The sequence below is a fragment of the Herpailurus yagouaroundi genome, unplaced genomic scaffold (assembly GCF_014898765.1).
Source record: "Herpailurus yagouaroundi ecotype Mexico unplaced genomic scaffold, PumYag 184, whole genome shotgun sequence".
Lineage (NCBI taxonomy): Eukaryota > Metazoa > Chordata > Mammalia > Carnivora > Felidae > Herpailurus > Herpailurus yagouaroundi.
This window is the reverse complement of record NW_024412415.1, coordinates 29,896,850-29,917,885: the sequence shown is the minus strand read 5'-3', so window position 1 is coordinate 29,917,885 and position 21,036 is coordinate 29,896,850. Positions and strand designations below refer to the sequence as shown.

General features: G+C 50.3%; 1 protein-coding gene across 9 annotated transcripts in view; it reads left to right on the top strand.

Annotated features, from left to right (window-relative positions):
* Positions 1 to 1,309: 1,309 nt before the first annotated feature.
* PIF1 (PIF1 5'-to-3' DNA helicase) overlaps positions 1,310 to 21,036 on the top strand; it is a 41,096-nt gene continuing 21,369 nt past the window's right edge. Inside the window, exons 1-14 of one of the 9 annotated variants that reach the window (XM_040492969.1) lie at positions 1,310 to 2,198; positions 7,453 to 8,029; positions 8,967 to 9,099; positions 9,185 to 9,310; positions 9,436 to 9,589; positions 9,681 to 9,795; positions 9,872 to 9,978; positions 10,241 to 10,291; positions 11,334 to 11,473; positions 11,826 to 11,932; positions 12,622 to 12,709; positions 12,846 to 12,991; positions 13,669 to 13,860; positions 14,072 to 14,792. In XM_040492969.1, coding sequence (XP_040348903.1) covers positions 7,472 to 8,029; positions 8,967 to 9,099; positions 9,185 to 9,310; positions 9,436 to 9,589; positions 9,681 to 9,795; positions 9,872 to 9,978; positions 10,241 to 10,291; positions 11,334 to 11,473; positions 11,826 to 11,932; positions 12,622 to 12,709; positions 12,846 to 12,991; positions 13,669 to 13,860; positions 14,072 to 14,131 — 1,977 coding nt within the window. In that variant the 5' untranslated portion in view covers positions 1,310 to 2,198; positions 7,453 to 7,471 and the 3' untranslated portion in view covers positions 14,132 to 14,792. Of the gene's footprint in view, positions 2,199 to 6,716; positions 6,795 to 7,452; positions 8,030 to 8,966; positions 9,100 to 9,184; positions 9,311 to 9,435; positions 9,590 to 9,680; positions 9,796 to 9,871; positions 9,979 to 10,240; positions 10,292 to 11,333; positions 11,474 to 11,825; positions 11,933 to 12,621; positions 12,710 to 12,845; positions 12,992 to 13,668; positions 13,861 to 14,071; positions 14,793 to 21,036 lie in introns of those variants that run through there. The other 8 variants (XM_040492971.1, XM_040492974.1, XM_040492976.1 and 5 more) reach the window with 8 other exon arrangements.

Genomic DNA, 21,036 nt, shown 5'->3' with positions numbered 1-21,036 from the left:
CAGTGTTTATGAGGATGGTAGGGACAGATAGAGATTCAAGAGACAGTAAGGTGGGGGTGAGGAAGGGGGTGGAATTGGGAGAAAGTGGTTAAAAGATACAAACTTCCAGTTATAAGGTAAATGAGTGCTAGACTGTAATGTATAACATGATGACTATAGTTGATACCTTTGTATGATATATAGGGAAGATGTTAAGAGAGTAGATCCTAAGAGTTCTTATCACAAGAAATTTGTTTTCTTTTGTTTTTATTGGATCTATGAGATGATGGATGTTAACTAAGCCTATTGTAGTACTAATTTCACAATATATGTAAATACATGGATATTTCAGCTGAGACCTGAAAGATGAAGACAGAGACAGCCACAAAAAGAGTTGAGGGGGAATGTATTTTTTTCTTCCTTTAAACAAATATTTTTAATTTTTTAAAGTAAACTCTACCCCCATCTCGGGGCTCAAACTCACGACCCCAACATCAAGAGATGTGTCCTCTACCAACTGAGCCAACCAGGCACCCTGGAGGAAGGTACTTCATGCAGAGAAAAAAAAAAAAAAAAGTGCAAAGACTCAGGAATAGGAATGGGCTTTGGGTGTACAAGGAGCACCAAGAAGGCTATTGTGACAGAGGCATATTGAGTAAGGGAGAAAGTGGTAGACTTGAGGTCACAGTGGAAGGAAGGGAGGGAGTTGGCTGTGGTAAAGACTATGGATTTTATTCTAAGAGGAATTGCCTAGAAAGGCACGGAGGGTTTTCCCATGGAGGGAAAAGCAACATGTGTTTATATGTTTGAAAAGATCCCATCCGCTGCTGTTTGGAGAAAGGACTGGATTGTAGGGGGACAGTGGAAGCCCGGAATCCAGTGTCATTAGGAGACTACTACTGAGATCCAGGGAGAGACGATAGGCTGCTAGCTCTAGGGTGTGGGGTGGAGACGGAGAGAATAGATCCAAATTACGTTTTGTAGGCAGACAGAACAGGTTTTGATGGTGGGTTAGATGTGGTAAGTAAAGAAGGAATCAAGGGTATGGTGGTGCATTTACTGAAATGAAGACAGGAGAAAAACAGGTGTATATGGTGTTGGAGAAGGAGATTAAAAGCTCTGTTTTGGAGAAAGTAAGTTTGACATGCCTGCTAGGCATCTGTGTGGTGATATCAGAAGAACAAATGGAGACAGTCTGGAGTTCAGGGGAGAAAGGCAGGCTAGAGATACAATATTAGGAATCAGCATATAGCTGATAATCAAGCCATGGGATTAGAAAAGATGGAAAAGAAAAAAAAAAAAGATAAAGTCCTCCCCACATTGAGAGGTCTGGTTGAGGAAAAGGGAGTTAGCAAAGGAGGAGCCGATAAGTATGAAGTAACGAGTATGAAGTAGACGTATGAAGAAACGAGGGGAGTGTGTTGTGGAAAAAGAGGATTTCAAGGAAGGAGGGTTACCTGTATCAGAGGCTCAATAAATGAGTGTCAGCTGCCCCGTGATGAAGCAATGCCAAGTGAAATAGTGCTCTGGAAGCTGGAAGACCATTTCAGCATCTCTACAAATTGTCCCTGTAAGCTTAGAGTTGTTAAGGCGAAAGAGAGAAAGGACCATAAAGCTTCTTTTAAGTATCAAATGAGATTATGGCCGAAAACGCATTCTGTAAGCCGCCCAGTCCTGTGATAACGTCACTGTTGGGTTTTTATTAATGAGCTGGCGATTAGAATTAAGACCACCGGTGAGGGAGAGCGCATAAGACGTACAGAAAGTTGTCAAGAAGGAAATTTCATAATGAAGAAAACTCCTGAGAGCTTGCGTCAAAACCAGGCTTGGGGTTAGGCGAGAGATACGGGAGCAATGCTGCGCTTCATTTAGAATTTAACCCTGCGGCGATAGCAGTAAGAAAAACAGGGCGGATGGAAAACTCAAAGCTGAGAAGGAGGAAGTCCGGCCCCAAACGTGAGATTTCTCTGGCTCCGCCTCCCTCCTCCACGGGCCAATTAGGGTCCAACTGGCAGGACGGAGAAAGAGGGCGGAGCCTGAGGTCCGTTAACAACCGCTAAGCCCCGTTCAGTTATTCATTTGATTCCTTTCTCTCCAAGGGTTCACTGTTGCTGCTCCCACAAAACTTTGGGAGGGCATACCACTTTGGAAAAAGCTCTGGCAGTTTCATATAAAAGTAAATGTGTACCTGTTCGATGACTCAGCAGTTTCTCACCAAGGTATTTATTTCTGTTTATTTTTAATGTTTGTTTATTTTTTAGAGACAGAGTGTGAGCAGGGAAGGGGCAGAGAGAGAGGGAAACCAAGAATCTGAAGCAGGCTGTCAGCACAGATCCCGACGCGGGACTGGATCTCACCTGGAGATCATGAGCTGAGCCAAAGTCTGAAGCTTAACCAACTGAGCCATTCAGGTGCCCCTCACTGAGGTATTTATTTTTAAAAATTAAAGCATAAACCCACAGAAAGCCCAGATATCCATCAACAGTAAAATGGAAAACTAGTACAGTATATCCATACGGATGGAATACTACTTAGCAATAAAAAGGAACCAACTACTGATACAGCAACATGGATGAATCTCCAAATAATTACGCTGAAAGAAACCTGTACACAAACAATACATATTGTATAATTCCATTTACAAGAAGTTTTAGAACAAACTAAATTTATGGTGAAAACCAAGTTAGAGCAGAGTTGCCTGAGGATTGAGGGTGGGAATTGAGTGGTGCAAAGTGACCTGAGGAAACTTTCTAGGTGATGATAATGTTCTTAGAACTGTGCAATGAAGAAAATGTCCCATAGCTTCTAGCCACATGCAACTACTGAGCATTTGAAGTGTGGCCAGTACGACTCAAAAACTGAATTTTAGGACACCTGGATGACTCAGTCAATTGAGCGTTGAACTTTGGCTCAGGTCATGATCCCACGGTTCTTAGGTTCAAGCCCCATCTCAGGCTATGGGCTGACAGCGTGAAGCATGTCTCCCTCTCTCTATCTCTGCCCCTCCTCCGCTCGTTCGCACGGGCGCACTCTCTCAAAAAAATAAATAAAAAATAAAAGAAAACCTTTAGAAAAACAAAACTGAAGCTTAAATTTCATTTAATTTTAATTCATTTGAATTTAAAAATAGCCACATGTGGCTGGTAACTACCATATACAGCATGGTTTATATCCTGATAAGGACTTGGCTGCACAGATACATGTGTTTGTCAAAACTCTTCTCATGATAAGCGTAAGAGTTGTGCATTTCATCATTTGTGAAGTTTACATTAAAAAGATAAGCATCAGGGCACCTGGGTTCCTCCGTCCAACTTCAGCTCAGGTCATGATCTCACAGCTCCTGAGTTCGAGCCCCGCGTTGGACTCTGTGCTGACAGCTCAGAGCCTGGAGCCTCCTTCCGATTCTGTGTCTCCCTCTCTCTCTGACCCTCTCTCGCTCATGCTGTGTCTCTCTCTGCCTCTCAAAAATGAATAAACATTTAAAAAAAATTTTTTTTAAGACAAGCATTAGGGGGTGCCTAGGTGGCTCAGTCGGTTAAGCATTGCACTTCGGCTCAGGTCTTGACCTCAAGGTTCCTGAATTGGAGCCCCACATCAGGCTCTCTGTTGTCAACATAGAGCCTGCTTCAGATCCTCTGTCTCCCTGTTTCTCTGCCCCTGCCCCCCTCAAAAATAAATAAACTTAAAAGGGGGGAGGGGACTTGAAAAAAAAGGATAAGCTTTAGGGCAACTGGCTGGATCAGTCAGTAGAGCATACTTGACTCTTGATCGTGGGGTCATGAGTTCAGTCCCCACATTGGGTGTGGAGCCTACTTAAGAAAAAAAAAGCATAAACCCTAGTTAATGCTATGCATGTTAAAGTGTTTAGACATGAAATGTACTGTTGTCTGCAACTTCAAAATGCATAATAGATGGATTCACGAATGTTGAGATGGACAGATGATCAGACATGATAAAACATTAATTGTAGCATCTTGGTGGTGGGTTTATGGGTGTTCACTGTACAATTCTTTCAACCTTTCTGTTTATGTTGGAATATGTTCAGAATAAAATGCTGGAGTTCTCAAGGGCTGAGAGGAGAAAGGAGTGGGGAGTTATTTTCTCATGGGTACAAACTTTGTTTGGGATGATGAAAATTTTCTAGAACTAGTGGTGATGGTTATGCAATGCTTGAAAGTACTTAATGGCAATGAGTTGTACACTTAAAAATGGTTAAGGGGCACCTGGGTGGCTCAGTCAGTTAAGCATCCGACTTCAGCTCAGGTCATGATCTCATTCATGAGTTCAAGCCCCGCGTCGGGCTCTGTGCTGACAGCTCGGAGCCTGGAGCCTGCTTCGGATTCTGTGTCTCCCTCTCTCTCTCTGCCCCTTCCCTGCTTGTGCTCTCTCTCTCTCTCTCTCTCAAAAATAAACATTAAGAAAAAATGTTTTTTAAATGGTTAAGATGCTGGGGCACCTGGGTGGTCGATCAGTTAAACATCAACTTCGGCTCAGGTCATGGTCTCGCAGTTCCTGAGTTTGAGCCCCGTGTCGGGCTCTGTGCTGCCATCTCAGAGCCTGGAGTCTGCTTGAGATTCTGTGTCTCCCTCTCTCTCTGCTCCTTCCCCATTCGTGCTCAGTGCCTCTCTGTCTTTCAAAAATAAATAAACATTAAAAAATGGTTAAGATGGTAAAATTTTGATGTTATTTACATTGTTCAATTTTTTTTTTTTTAAGTTTGAAAGCCAAAAGGAAAAAAAAAACACTCGGGGAAAATCCATGTGGAAGTGTCTGTGCCTTCTCTAGAGGCAGTTAAGGGTACTGCACAGAAAGAAAGGGGAAGGAAGCAGGCTGTTTGTCGGTGTGCTGGGCCCATTTTGAGCAAAGGGTAGCGGGAAGAAAGAACAGTCTTTAGAAACAGACCTGGGTTCATAATCCTAGCTCTTTTCACGTTGTAGTTGTGACTGTACTTGTTTCTTAGTGCTGTTGCTGCTGTAACAAATTACCACAAATTTAGTGACTTAAAGCGACATAATCTATTATCTTGCGGTTCTAGAGGTCTGACATGTGTCTCACAGGGCTAAAATCAGGACCTGTGTTCATTCTGTAGATTCTAGGGAGGAAGAACCTACTTTCTTGCCATTTCCAGCTTCTAGAAGCCTCCTGTATTCTATGTCTTGATTCATGACCCTTTTCTCTGTCAAAGCCAGCAGTAACCTCTTCAAATCTTTCTCTGTTTCTCACACACACCTCTGCTTCTTTATCTCGTCTCCTGTTCTCTCTTGCTTTCCTGTTTGCTTTATAAAAATGCTTGTGATTCCATGGCCCACCCAAAAATCCAGGATAATCTTTCCATTTCAGGATCCTTAATTTATCACATCTGCAAAATCTCTTTTGCCATGTAAGGTAACATATTCATAAATTCTGGGGATTAGGATGGGGGCATCTTAGGGAGACCATTATTCTGCCTACCACAGTGATGTTGAGATTTTTCCCATGCCACTGGGGACTGATATGTCAAGATAGAACTGAAGAGGAAAAATATTTCTCCTGATTTTTTTTCTAACAGTTTTATTGAGATATAATTCATATGCCAAAAAATTTGCCCATTTAAAGCATCAGTTCAATGGTTTTTAGTATAGCCACAGAGTTCTACAATCAATGAAAATTTTCATCTTTGACCATTTTTATATATGAGGAAACAAAGTAAACTTGCTTAGAGTAACATCTAACTGGCAGGGCTGGGTCATGGCAGCAGCTGTCAGGAGCTGAGCTTCCAGTCCAGGCCTGGATTCCCTTCATGAAATTAGACGAGTCACCTGGGAGCAGTGTGGCATAATAGTTAAACAGCAGGTGTTCACGCTGGGTTAGACTTGGGTTCAAGGCTTTGCTTTGCTATCTACAAGCTATGTGATCTTTGGTAAAATCTCCTGGAGCCTTGGTTTCCTCATTTGAAAAATGAGGACAAGCCAATAAAGGAGGGGGCTGACTCACCAGTAAGATCCCTTCCAGCTATGTAATTAGAAGCGTCAATGAGGGGGTTGAAAAGATAATTAAAAATACATTCTCTGAGCATCCAGTGCATTTGACAAAAGGGATACGAACTCCCTGAAGACAGAGGCTCACACGCTTCCTTTGTACTCCCTGAGCACCTGACACAGGTCTAGGAATTCCTGAACGATGGGCCTCAGCCTGCTTGGAGACAAATGCATAAAATGACCCTTAAAGAGGCAGAGAAGGATGAAAAGAGGGGTAGGGGGCGGGGGCAGAGGAAGCTACAGGCCTTTGGGTGGTCGGCCCAGGGGTCCAGGAATCGGCAAGCGCCAGGTGAAGGTAAACACGGGTGGGAGGGATCAGAGGCAGCTCATCCCCCAAGGCCAAGTTCAGCCGCTGTGTGGGGGCTAAAGCAGAGAAAAAGTGTGTTGGAGGCACCGTTCTGAAAACAAATCTTCAAGCCGCGTTGTGTGACGCGACACCACGCATCGCCGTGCTGCAGCCCTCCGCCCCTTTCCACTTCCACTGGTCCTCCGGCTTTGGTATGCTCGCCCACCACTATAAGCCTCCTGCCTCCAGCTTGCGATTGGTACAGCCCAAGCTCTGGGAGTTGGAACCCAATGAAAGACACGCCCGTTGTCACGCCCCTGCCTCTGATTGGCTGGAGAATTTAAAGATCCGACCGGTGATAGGATGATTCTCTACTCCTAGATTTGAAAGTTCCTAGTGCCCAAGTTTAGTTAACTGGCCGGCTCTGCTCAGCGCGTTCCTCCGAGTGCCGGTGCAAGTGAGTGTCCACGCGATCCCGGAGGTGGGAGACAAAGTTCTGCTTTTTTCAAAAGGTCTCTGCCGGGAGGGTGCAGACGAGTGGGTCAGACGGAAGAAACAGGGATTCCTGGGCCCCAGGATCCCTCGAGATTTTCGCTGGCAAATATTCTCCACCCTATGCCCACCTTAGAGATTGGGAAGAAGAGTCAGAGCTGCGGAATCACACTAACCCTGACTCCTACCAGTCGTTGTAGCCCCTCAGTCTGTTTCTATTTCTGTACACGGGAAATAGATTGACCTGGCTGCATATAAACTAGTGAACATATCTGGAGGAAAGAAGGTGCTTATTACAAGTCAGCCCCCTGCTCATCCCTCCTCGTGCGCTTCCCCTTCTTCTTTGGGAGAGGACTGAGGATTCCCTTGTCCGCCCTGGGCCTCTTGGAAACAGGTTTCTCTTTTGTTACGGAGCCTGCTTGTCAGACAGCCGAGGCTCTCCAATCCTGGGTGCATTTGATGCTGCCCATCCACCATTCTGGAAATTACTGCGTAGGAGAGTAATGTCTCTGTGAATTCTGGTTGGCCCAGGTCTCTCACCGTCTCCATGACCTCTTTGTGTTACCAGTGACAGCCTCCGTGACCTTATTTGGCTTTGACCGGGCTCCCGTCAAAGTCTCTATACCACCTATTATGCCCCTGAGTCCTCGTGACCCCTGTGCTTCCGGCCTCTTGCAGACCTCCGGAGGCGGTGGAGATGCTGTCGGGCACCCAGGCAGCGCCAGTGGAATTCGAGGACGCAGAGCTGCGGTGTCGCGTGGCTGTGGAGGAGCTGAGCCCCAGCGGACAGCCGCGAAAGCGCCAGGCCCTACGCACCGCGGAGCTGAGCCTGGGACGAAATGAGCGCCGCGAGTTGCTGCTGCGGCTGCAAGCGCCTGGGCCCGCGGGGCGGCCGCGCTGCTTCCCTCTGAGGGCGGCGCGCCTCTTCACGCGCTTCGCAGCGGCCGGGCGCAGCACACTACGGCTCCCAGTCGACGGCGCTCCCCGCGCGGGCGCTGTGCAGCTGCTGCTCTCCGACTGCCCCCCCGACCGCCTGCGACGCTTCCTGCGCACGCTGCGTCTCAAGCTGGCCGCAGCCCCGGGCCCCGGACCGGCCTCCGCCCGCGCACAGCTGCTTGGCCCGCGGCCCCGAGACTTCGTCGCCATCAGTCCAGTGCAGCCGGAGGAGTTGCGGCGCGCGGCGCCCACCGGCGTCCCGCACGCCACGCCCGTGAAGCGGCCGAGGGAGCTCTGGGCGAGATCTGAGCCCAGCAACGTGAGGACCGGAAAGCGGGGACACCTTAGGGAGTGGGTGTGCCACTGAGATGGAAGAGACCCAGGAGGTCCAAGTTTGGGGTTGGGGGGAGGATGGTGGCAGTATTCGAGGAGGTTGCTGGTTATTTCAGAGGAGATGCCCATCAGACGTAGGAGGATGACAGAGAGATGAGGGTTGTGCGTATTTCCCATAGTGCAATTCCTGAGTAAACTAGAATGGGAAAAGAGGCCCAGGTCACGTTAAAAGGGAAAGAGAAGGAGGCCTAGAAAGAAAGGTGACTTTAGAAGAAAAAGTAGGAAGCTATTCAGCCTGGAGAAGGAGAGAAGCTTTTGAAAAAAAGAATTGGTCAGCAGTGTCTGGGCAGCCAACGGGTCTGATCATATATGGGGGGGGGGGGGGGGCGGTGTGCAAAGCCTGGTGGGTTTGTGAACTGGGGCAGATGGATGGTAGACTACAGGGGTTCAAGACTAAGCTGGTGAAAGGATGGAGATGGAACAAGAAAGGGGCCCTGTCCAGGCAGGGTTTTGCTGGGGTATTTTGTTTTGTTTACTTTTTTTTTTTTTAAGTAGGCCTCACATCCATTGTGGGGCTTGAACTCAGGACTCTGAGGTCAAGAGTCACATGCTCCACCAACTGAGCCAGCCAGGCACCCCACTGCTGGGGTATTTTGAAGTGAGAGAGACAGGTTTGTGACAGAAAGAGAAGTGAGAAGGAAGGACCTGTGAGAGAACCAGGAGATTTAGGGAAACCAGGGGAGGGAGCTGAGTGAGGTCTGGACCTCCCTTAGACCTACTTAATGCAGTAATCAGGGCACCAGGGATCAGTGGAGGGGCTTCAAGGAGTGAAGCCAGCAGAGACCTAGCATTGTGCGCAAGCTAAGAAGGGAGGGGCAATGCCTAAGGGGTGGTAGGAAGCTCTGAGTCCTGTCCCCCTATAGGAAGCCCCAAAGTGGCCCTTGCCTGTGAAGAGGCTGAGCTTGCCCCCAAGCAAACCACAGCTTTCTGAAGAACAGGCTGCTGTGCTGAGGGTTGTCCTGAAAGGCCAGAGCATCTTCTTCACTGGGAGTGCAGGTAGTGGAGGGCAGAATAGGGGCTGGGGGAACGGAGGTGGGATACAGTGGAGGAGCAGGTGACCCTGACTTTACCCTCTGCCCAGGGACAGGGAAGTCTTATCTGCTGAAGCGTATCCTGGGCTTGCTGCCTCCCACAGGTACTGTGGCTACTGCCAGCACTGGGGTGGCAGCCTGCCACATCGGGGGTACCACTCTCCATACCTTTGCAGGTAAGTAGGAACCTCTAGGGCTGAGCTGGAAGCAAGCCAGGCCTCTGAGAAGGGAGGGAGAGGGGGTCAGGGTTGGGCCAGGGCCACGGTCTCAGGCTAAATACTCTCTCTCACATCACTCACAGGCATTGGCTCAGGCCAGGCTCCTCTGGCCCAATGTGTAGCCCTGGCTCAGCGGCCAGCTGTGCGCCAGGGCTGGCTGAACTGCCAGCGGCTAGTCATTGATGAGATCTCCATGGTGGAGGCCGACCTGTTTGACAAGCTGGAAGCCGTGGCCAGGTGAGTATATGCAGTAAGGGCTGTGTTCTGGTGGTTTTCCATATGGAACCTGTCCATCCCAGCTCCTAAAGTACCCCATGCTCCTCTCCAGAGCTATCCGGCAGCAGAACAAACCATTTGGAGGGATCCAGCTCATCATCTGTGGGGACTTCCTGCAGCTGCCACCTGTAACCAAGGGCTCCCAGCCCCCAAAGTTCTGCTTTCAGGTATCACTCACCCTCTAGCCCTGTCCTCCATAGATGTCTGCTCTTCTCCCTAATACCCCTACTCTCCCCACACCAGGCCAAGAGCTGGAGAAGATGTGTCCCAGTGACCCTAGAGCTGACCGAGGTGTGGAGGCAGGCAGACCAGACCTTCATCTCTCTGCTGCAGGCTGTCAGGCTGGGAAGGTGGGCCCTGGTGAACAGAGAAGGGGCCATGGATGAGGATCCAAGTGTGGGTCACAGGGGAACACAGGGATCCAGAGAAGGGGGAAAAAATGCTTCATGGCCCCATAGAAGATGGTCACTATGTGAGCACTGGGACCCTGCCTCCTCCAAGGTTGGGTCCCCATCACCCAGCACAGGCCCTGGCACAGAGTAGGTGTCAGGGAAGTGTGGGCACATGGACACACAAGAGGAAATCAGAGATGTTAACACTCCTATTTCACAGATGCCGAAACGGGTTCAAAGAGGTGAAGTACCTTGCCCAGAGTCACAGCCAGTAAGTGCCTGGGCTGGGATTTGAACCTGGTCTGATTCTAAAGCCCAAGTTCCTTCCACTCTCAGAGCCTATGGAGTCACTTGATGAGGGAAGGAGGTTGCAGACATGATCCCACCCCAGCTAGGACAAAAGGCTGAAATGCCAGGACTAGTCTAATGTGAGAGTGGACAGGAGGACAGGAAGGTGGAAGACATGGCCCAGAGCTGGGCTTTGAAAACCAGACTGAAATGGGATGGGAGCAAGTGGTTGTGGTGAGGGGCTTTCTATGCTTAGAAACCCCTGTCAGACAGAGGAGGCAGGTAGGAAGGTGCATAGCATACACCAGCATGTGTGGGGAACAAGAGGAAGGCTGAGTGGCAGAGCAGTGAGAGATGGTCCCATTTTTCCCCCTTCTTCCACCTGATTTGCTGTTGTTCCCAGGCTTTCTCGTGTGGAGGAAAGCTTGAGATAGAAACACCGGCTAGGGGCACCTGGTCGGGTCAGTCGGAGAAGCATGTGATTCTTAATCTTGAGGTCCCCAGTTCAAGCCCCACATTGGGTGTACAGATTTATTAAATAAACTTTAAACATACACACACACACACACACACACACACACACACACATATACATACGCACTAGATTTTTGTCCCCAAAGCAGCAAGCAAGAGGCTAGAATATAGTAGCCTGGATACTTATTTGATTATAGGCTACCAGTATGACAGGTTATCGACATCAGCACCTTGTCTAGGTCCTTTAAACTTCTGGCCTATACTCACTCATCATATCCAACTTCCTCTGGAGCACTGGGGTGGGAGGGTGGCTAGCTCCTACCTGGAGGCATTCACAGGGAAGGGAGCCTGCCCATGATCATTCTCCATGTCTGGGGTCTGAGTGGGGAAGGGCAACTTGGTCAGCCTGGGGGCCAGCACATTTTGCCCTGGTGACCCTTTCTAATCCCTAAGCCTGACCCATGGCCTATTGCTTGGGCCATATCAGCTCTGTGCCCTGCCTTCCCTGGTGTTCAGGGGGGTGCTCTGCCCTGACAGCCTAGCCTCTACAGGTGCTCAGATGAAGTGACCCACCAGCTCCAGGCCACAGCCTCCCATAAGGTGGGGCGAGATGGGATTGTGGCCACGAGGCTTTGCACTCACCAGGATGATGTGGCCCTCACCAATGAGAGGCGACTGCAGGAACTGCCAGGTGAGCAGGGAGCCAGGGCTGGGCAAGACCATCTGGGAGAAGCCGTCAGGCACATGTGGGCCCTCCTCCCCCAACAGCTTGGATATTTAGGCCCCTAACTTCTCTGGCCATAAAGGCATTTACATTTGTAGATGTAACTGTAACTTGGAGAGGCAGGACTTTGAATGGGTCAAGGTCACCGAACTAGTAAATGTTGGAAGTAAGACTTGAACCCAGGCTCCTGATTCAAAAGCCCTGGCTTGCCTGAACTGTCCCCACTACCTCCTTCCATACCCTGGTCTAATATATGTTTTTGGAAACTGAACCACAAGTCAGTGACGTGTAATCTGTTTGCCCAACTCTTTTTTCCTAGGTGAGGTACACAGCTTTAAGGCCATGGACAGTGATCCCGAGCAAGCCCGAACCCTGGATGCCCATTGTCCTGTTAGCCAGATCCTTCAACTAAAGCTAGGGGCCCAGGTGAGTTGGGAAGCAGGGCCAAGACCCTGAAAGCCTGGGCCTCTCCTGTCCTTGCACCTCTCCTCAGGCTGCTTCACAGCCAGAAAGCCTAGCTGTGACCCCAGTGAACTCCCTCCCTCCCGCTTCTACCCACCTTCCCGTCTTCAGCCTCCCACTGCCCTCCTCTTGCTAGGCCTGGGAGCACCAGCAGCAATGCTTTGGACAAGTCCCTTTCTCTTGCTGAAGATCAGTTTCCACATCTGTGTAGTGTGAAAGAGCCCTGCTTCTTCCCATGGTGTTGGGGTGGGCCAAATGGGAGACTTGCCTTGGGTTCCGAAGGGCACTTAAGGGCTGGAGAGGGGTGGCAGGACCTGGGGCTGTCCCTCATGATTGCGGCCCATACACATATCGCATAACAGACATGATCATTTTCAGAGCCATGTGAGGTCTGTTACATTATTGCTCTTTCCCTCTTCCTGAGGCAAACAGCAAATGTCATTCCACTTTGACATTAGGTGCAACTGAGACCGGGGAAAATAAAGCAGCTTGCCATTGGGGTCACAGTCAGCAAATGGCAGAGTTAAGGATTAGGTCTTAGTGCCCCTCCATGAGTGCCCCCAGCCTCCTGGGACTGCTACAGCAAGTCTGGAACTGAGGCAGGGCATAGGAATGGGCTGTTCTCCATGGGTCAAGTCCTCTTTCTCTTGCAGGTGATGTTGGTGAAGAACTTAGCGGTGTCCCGAGGCCTGGTGAATGGTGCCCGTGGGGTGGTTGTTGGGTTCGAGACAGAGGGGAGAGGTAGGCAGTGGGGGAGCAGTCCTACAGCTTGGGTTTGTGGCAGGGCCCCGGGGTATGTGAGGAGGAGAAGGCCTGCTCCTCACCTCTGAGCCCTGAAGCAGGGCTGAAAGGTGGGATTTCTCCACACCTCCCTCAGGGCTGCCCCAGGTGCGGTTCCTGTGTGGAGTCACCGAGGTCATCCATGCTGACCGCTGGACAGTGCAGGCCACTGGCGGCCAACTCCTCAGTCGGCAGCAGCTGCCCCTCCAGCTGGCCTGGGCAATATCTATCCACAAGAGCCAGGTGAGCAGTCAGTGCGGGGGATGGGGACAGGGCAGGGCAGACGGGGGGACTGAATAGACCTAAGGCATGTTGAAGGGGGTTCTTAAAAGCTTTATGGAGGTTGAGTTTGCTCTGGATAGAAAGTTCCAGACCATCGCTTCTCAGCCTTTTGGCTAAGATCAAGTGTAGTCAAAGTTCCACACCAGTGGCAGAATTAACCTTTCTTTAGTGCATTTCCCATCCTCCTTCCTCTCCCTTTCCCAAACACATAATCTCCTATTCTGCCATTTTGTGAGGCACTACCAGATGTTAAATTTAATCCTTACAACTGTGCGAGGTATAGATGTGATCATCATTCCTATTCTACAGAAGAGAAAACTAAAGCTCAGAGCAGTTAAGTAACTTGCCCAAGGTTACACATAGAGTGAGAGGCAGATCCAGGATTCATTTCCATGCTTGTCTGACCCAGGCCTGTGCTCTTTCCTTTCGCCACCATCCCTCTACTGAATTTGTGTCTCTTGGACCTCCTCCCACTCAGACACTCAGCCGCTGTCAATCTGTCCCTCTGCCTTGAGAATCTCTAGACTGGGTGAGGAGCTCCAGAGGCAGTAGCTGGACTGGTGTAGGTGGGATCAGGCTCTTGGGCACAAGGGATTTCAGGTTGAGCTGGCTTCAGCTATGTCTCCCCATTCCCCCAGGGCATGACCCTGGATTGCGTGGAGATCTCTCTGGGCCGAGTGTTTGCCAGTGGCCAGGCCTATGTGGCCCTTTCCCGGGCCCGCAGCCTGCAGGGCCTGCGTGTGCTGGACTTTGATCCCATGGTGGTTCGCTGTGACCCTCGTGTGCTGAGCTTCTATGCCACTCTGCAGAGGGACAGGGGCCTCAAGATGGTAAGATGGAATCACCTGATGGTGGGCCATATAGCGTGGGAAGCCTGGGAACTAGGACAGAGGGAAGGCCAAGGGATCCTGGGGTAGGGATGGCAGAGCCTTCTCTGGCTCTGTTGGGAACAGGGGCAAGAAGAAGGAGATGTCGGCCCCTGGGCTGTGGCCTTAGGGGACAGCATGAACCGATGACTGGCTTTCTCTGTCTCTGATCCAGAAGTCTCCAAATGATGATGAGGCAGCCTCAGACCAAGAGAATGAGGACCCAAACCTTTGAGCCTCAAAGAGAAGACAAATGATGGTCTCCCCTACTTCTTCCTCCCTAGTGGGCCAGGGCCTCTGAAGATAACTTGGGGAAGATAGTCAACCCTTTCTCCTTCGTTAGGGCTCTCAGCCTCCTGGTCTTTCCTGGTCCAGGTTCAAGGGAGACTACTTCTTATCCCTTTTCCAGCTCTGCCTCAGTTTCTCCCTTTGCCCTGGGTAAGCTACTTCCAGGGACAGGAGTAACCCTTTCTGTGCCAACTGAGAAAGGGCTTATGGTGGCACCTGGTGTTATAGGACAAAGCTCTCTGCGAGGGCTAGCCCAGGGCCACACGGTTGTGAATGCTGCCCTCTTTGGGCTGCAGAGAGGAGAGGCAGTGAAGACAGGTGCTTCAGGAGCAGGAACAGGCTATAACAGTCCTGAACTGGGAGACTCAGGCCAAATACAGGCCCCACACAGAGAAAGGAACCTGGGGTTATCATCACAGCTAGGCCCAGGATAGCACAAGCCAGGACACACACTCTCCTGAGCTTAACCTGAGAACACACAATGCAAACCATGTGCCTGTTATCTTAAGCTCCCTTTTTGGAGAAGAAATCATATTTAGGGGTATTGAGATGGATGTTCTCAGATCATATTTATTTAGGACAAATAAACTTGTGAATTGTGTAAGGACTCTGAGTTGAGTCTTCTGCTCTCCTTAAGAAGGCATCCCATGGGGCTCAGTTCGTTAAGCGTCCAACTCTTGATTTCCACTGAGGTCATGATCATGGTCATGAGGTTGATCCCCCACATTGGGCTTTGCACTGGGCATAGAGCCTGCTTAAGATTCTATCTCTCCCTCTCCCTCTGCCCATCTCTCACTCTCACATGCTCACTCTCTCTCAAAGGCACATCCCTGCCTGAGGCACTGGCTGTAGTGTTGCCATGGCCCTCTCCCCGTGGGTACACACAGAGGTGTTTGTTTACATCACGATGGCTGAGCTCACGGTACCCTTATATGAGCTTTTATTAGGATCACCGGTTATTTGGAAAGCTGAGTTACCCAAGATTGAGACTCACAACGAAATGACAAGGTGAATCACCGTTGCCCAGTAGTCAGACAAAGGCACACAAGAGAATTCACATGGTAGGAAATGGGCCTGTCACAATGACTGAGTGCTGGGGATCTCAGTTGCAACTTTTTTATTTTGTGCCTTGCTGAGGCTCCAGCTTGAATGTTCCAATTGGGAAAGGATCATCAGCAAACTAACTTCAGTTGTTCAAAGAGTCAGGTGGAAATTGCTGAGGGGCCCTTACAGTTTGGCTAAAACTAAGGTTCCCTGCTTATGAGTAAATGTATTTTAAATATGAAGTTGACAACGGTAAGGAGTGAAACCTTGCTGGTTGCAGGAAGACATGAATTCTGGGTACCTGAGAGCATTTATCCTTGTCTTCCAAGAGCCAGCAGAGGCCCCAGCACACAGAGCAGGTGCTCAAGGAGTGTCTAGTTAAATGGTGGAGACCATGGGTAGGGCAGCTCAGTGCTATAGTGCTTCGGAGGAGCTATGGATCCTCAGACCTTCCCCATGGGCTTCATGGAAGAGGCAGGGTTACAGCTTGTGGAGAATTAGACTGACAGGGGACAGACCTGGCTTTCCATCTGATTTTGCCACTCACCAGCTGTGTAACTTTAGGCATGTTACACAGCCTCTCTGGGGGGTTTCTTTATCTGTAAAGTGCAGGTGGTAACTGTGACTTTCTTGTAGGGTTGTTAGGAGAAAGGCCAGCCACATGGCAGGAACTCGGTCAGGAGCTGTCATTAACATTTATGATCACTAACGATTATCACCATAATATCTGGTTCCTACACTCCTTTGGCAGACAAGATGTGGAGCCTCAGAGGGGTGCCAGCCTCACCCCTGTACAACCCCTGCCTGTCTCCCTCTTGTCACCACTTTTCCTGATCTTGAGGAGTTGATTGTTTTTCTGTAGCTTGAACCCTTTTCTTTGCCCCAAATAGAAAACACTCCTAGGAGGAACCAAGCCCATCAGGGTGACCCCCCACCCACCCACAGTGGGCAATTATGGTGGTCTTTAAATGTAGTGCCGTTTGAAAGTCAGTGTTTCCCATCTGCCTATATGACATAGCCCTCCTTGCAGAACCAGCTCTGAGCTGATCTCACCATGCCCTGCCCTCAAGGGGCTTACTGGTCTGGCTGCACTTGCTTTTTTCACTCTTTTCACTTAACACAGTTTGGGGACCATCCAGTTCAGCACAGATAGCACTTGCTTGTGCTTCCTAGCAGCTCTGCACCTTGGGGGTTCTTGGATGGAAACAGAAGAACTTGACTCAAGATAATGAGCAGGAAAGGAAGGTAATGGAAGGCTAGTTCAAAGAACTGATATGAAGCCCAGAAACCCAAGCTTGGATACAAGTGGAAACCAGAGAAGCTAGAACAAATGGCAAGAGTGGAACTGGGGGCAGAGGGCTGGGGGAAGTTCTGTGTCCCCTGGACACAAGCACAGCCATCAGGGAAGGAATCCTGTATTTTCCCGCCTCCTTGCTTCACTCAGCCCACACCTAAAGGCAGGTGCAGGTATGTGGCTGGTGGGGCTTGGTCTCCAATGCAAGCCCTGCAGCTACTAGCAAGAGTACCTAGCAAGAGGTTGGATATACCATCAAGGTACGAAAGGGACCAGGGCTTCTGCCAAGAGATGAATGTCCCATCATCCCCCAGAGCCAGGCTGTTGAAGATGTTCGAGGATCCTGGCAATGCAGTCATTTCTTCTGCATCCTCTCCTGGGGCTCTCCTCTCTGACCGCTCCCCTACTACACACTAGTAGGCATGTCCCACTACCCCCAGATTTTTTCCCCTCCCCCAAGGACTGATTTTAGCTTTCCCTGGTCTCATATGGACTTGCCCTGCTTAAAGATGTCTTCCTCACAGGACTGCCTGTATACCAGAAAGTCCCTTCTTGATGTTCTCCAGAAGGCTCCAGAGAAAGGCACACATGTCCCCTGTGAGGAGGAGCTGCCCTCAGGCCAGAGGGATATGTGTAAGGAACCTCACAGTCCTTTATGTTCTTGGCATCTAATTTAATCTAACTTCAAACCTATATCCCTGAGGGCGTAGGGAAACCCCATCTTAGAATTGAGGACTCCCCATTCACCCCTGGCATCACACAGGCTGGGAGTAGGGCTTGCAAGAGCAAGTCTCTTGTGTCCATGGCCTCATGGTGGCTGCTGACACCCACAGTGACAAGCTCCATAGGCTTTGACTCTACCCAGGCCCTAGGGAAAGGTAAGGGTGGAGGAGAGGTCATAGCCTCTCCAGGAGCCTCACACTCTGCCCTCCAGAGCCCTGCCACCTCCTTGTGGTTCTCCCAGGGCGCCTTCACTCACCCCTCACCCCTCCCTACTTTTGGAAACCCTCCTCTCTCTGCCTCTCCTTCCCCCCAGCATAATCCCCTCAAGAAACTGGAAGCAAAAGCCAGGAGAGTGTGTTCTCAGGTAGCCTCTGGATTTGAGGCAAAGAAGCCCAAAGGCCTAGTGATCCTGCTTAGAATATGGGGGTGTGGTGGACAGGTAATTATGGTCAGAACAGAGAAAATATCTCCAGTAATCACTGTCATTCTGGGATAAAAGAGACTTCCCGCCCAGCCTGTGTGTTCATTCATGCATTGATTCCACAAATATTTACCTATTGAGCACCTATAATGTTCCAGGTGCTGGGCTAGACCCTGAAGACCCCAGTGAATCAGAAAGACATGGCCCTGGGATGCAGGGAGACAGATTTATAAACAAGCAAGCAACTAACTAAGTGATCAAATAAGGAGTACCTGTGGGTGAGGAGAGCTCACTTAGAGGATAGTTGGAGAAAGGGACTGGGAGGTGGGTGCCTTCCCTCTGCATACCTCCCCGACTTGGGCTAACCTGAGATGTCCAGATTAACCCCTCATGACTCACCTCAAACATCACCTCTGTTCCCAGGACCTAGCCCTGCCCCTTTCTAGAAAAAAGGCTCCAGTCTCAGCACATCCACTGTGTTGTCCTTGCCTGTGGGTCTGTCTCCTGCACCAGAAAGCTCCTCAGAACAGGATTGAGGCCCCTGCTTCCTGCAACCGGTGCACCCAGCCCAGCACAGGGACTGGGGCAGGCCAACAGCATGGAACGAACAAAGGATGAAAGAATGCAGAGATCCCGCAGTTAGGGGCCCAGGGGGCTTCCCACCTGCCTGAGCAATGCTGTCCAGGTGATGGGGGTTCCTGTGCCACTGCTTGGGAGACCTTCTATGTCCCCTCTAGTTGCCTAGTCATGGGCATTTCCCATCCTTCTCCCCTCCAGTCTCCAGAGGAAGGCTGGAGAGAAGTTTATCAGGTGGACAAGTTGGAGAAAGCCATTTAGGAAAAGGGAACTGTGCAGTACAAAGGCATAGAAGTGTGAAAGATGGAGCTTGACATCCCACTTTAATACACTGGAAAGCAAGAGAAAATGGCTGTTGGGGGAGGCAGACATATTCCTGAGGGGGCTCAACACAGGGGTGAGAACAAAACCCTTAGCCCTCCTGGGGCTAAGAGGGGCTCCTGTGAGTCCCACTTTCTGCCGCCCCACCCCCCTTTCTGTGCCTGAAGATGGAGCACTCAGTAGTGACCTGCCTCCGATGGTAATTAGCAATTCACAAGTCTGTCTCCTCCTGGAATGAGGTGGAGCCTTTGGGAGCAAGAGACCTGGCTTCGATGTCTTTGCGTCCCCACAGCACTCAGCATGATGGACTTCAGAAAGGAGATACTTCATAAAATGTTTGATAAATGAAAGAAAAGTTCCCCTGAGAGGCAGGGATGTTTACTCTGATTTTGCAGACGAGGTAGCTGAGTCCTGGGGAGCTAGGCAGTAGCTGGGCTGGAACTAGAACTCCGTGCCCTGCCCCCCACTGTCTTCCTGGAGGTGTCCAGAGGAAGTGAAATGTGGGGCTGAGTTGGCAGATGGAGTGCCCAGCTGCACCCTACCCTCAGCGGGGCGGGGGGGGGGGTGCCCAGGGGAGGGCTTAGCTCAACATGATCACATCTTTCCTGAGGTCCTGGCATATTTTGCCCACCTCCACAGGGCCAATGGTCATGCTCAGACCCCCAATCCCAGAATAATAGGCCCTTCCGCTCCCCAAGCACTACATACTAAAGACCACTAGGTGGCACTAAGTGGTCATTTAGTCCCTTCCCAGAGACCTGGCACGTCCTTTGTCTCCTTGCTGTGCTAGGGAGGGGCTCGTGGACACCTCAGGAGCTGGGTGCCCCGTAGGTATAGGGAGGGGGAGGTTCCTTTGTTGAGAAACTTGCACTGGGTATGTGTGGAGTGCCTCGTGGTTTGTGTTCATTAGCCCTCTTGTTCATTTTTCCACAATAACCCTGAGAGGACGGTGGGACATTATCCCCACCGTATAGAGAGAAAACTGATTTCTTGAGAGGTTAGATGATTTAGCCACACTGCAAGCTGGGGCTAGAACCCAAGTCCCAGCTACAGGGTACTGGGGTTTTTGCAAAGTCAACAGAGAGCCCTAAAGCTCCAAATGGCTCCACCACTTCCCGTGTGACCTTGAATATGCTACCTAAATCCTCAACCCTAATTTCATCTTCAGTGAAATGGGTCTAAGAGCCATCAATGGAGTTAGGACAAGTAAAGAAGTGGGGTAGAGCCAGGCATGGGTAAACCCTCACAGTTAGCTCCTATTGTCTTCATTACACTTACTTTAAGTGACCACCCTGCACTGCCCCCCTCCCTTACCCTCCCAGCCTCTTGAGTGGCCCAGAGAATAACAAAGAGAATTAACAGGATCCAGAGTAAATGAATGTCCTCTTTCACAGTCTTCCCTCCTAGGGGACCCAGGCTGTGCCCACACACTATGGAGAAGGGGAGAATGAAGGCCCCCTACTTCCCCCAACAAACATAAAGCTCCAGCCCTAGTCAGTGAGTGCATTTATCAGAAATGGCCCTCTTCTTTCTTCTGTCTTTTTTTTTTTTTTTAAGTAGGCTGCATGCCCAACATGGGGCTTGAACTCAAAACCCTTAACAAAACTTTGACAATTCTTTGAGGGGATCTTTAGACTGCAATTATCGAGGAGGAGACAGGCTCACAGAAGGTGGGCAGCTCACAGTTGTTTAGCTGTAAATGGCAGAGCCAGGATGGGCATAAGGCCTCACCCTGGTATTGAGAGCCTTTGAAAAAAGGAGCAGGCATGAGTGCCTCTCAGCCCCCAGCTTTGTCCCAGAAACCCCACACTCAAGACTCCCTTTCTTGGGGGCTCCTGGCTGGCTCAGTCGGTAGAGCATGAGACTCTTGATCTCCAGGTTGTGAGTTTGAGCCCCACATTGGGTGTGGAGATTAAAAATAAAATCTTTAAAAGGGGGATGGGCAGCTGGGTGGCTCAGTAGGTTAAGTGTCGGACTCTTGATCTCAGCTGAGGTCTTGATCTCAGGGTTAGGAGTTCCTTTGAGCCTGTGCTGGGCTCAAACCTAGTTTAAAAAGGGGGGAAAAAAGACTCCATTTCTTTATGATTCCAAGAGCATCACCTGCTAGGGCAGAAATGGCTAGGAGGGGCCAAGATGGAAGGGGAAGGGCTTGGACAGAGACCCTGAATAGGGAAGTGCCAGACAAACCCCGGTGGGAGGGGGCTGACTGCTAGCCCACCTCCCACTCCTCCCACTCTTACTCCCTTGGCTCCAGCTTCCTCCTTGCCAGGAACGCCCCCTCACTTCCCTCCTGGCTGGCTGGTGTTGGGTTCAGTAAGCAGAGCCCCAGCTCCCCTGGAAGGTGTGGGGTGAGGAGGGCGTCCAATTACATGCTGGTGCTGGGGGGTCAGGCAGGGGCAATATGGGGGCAGGAGCCAAAGGCCTGGGAACTGATGGTGGGAGCAGATGTCAGGGGGAGTCCCAAGATGCCCCC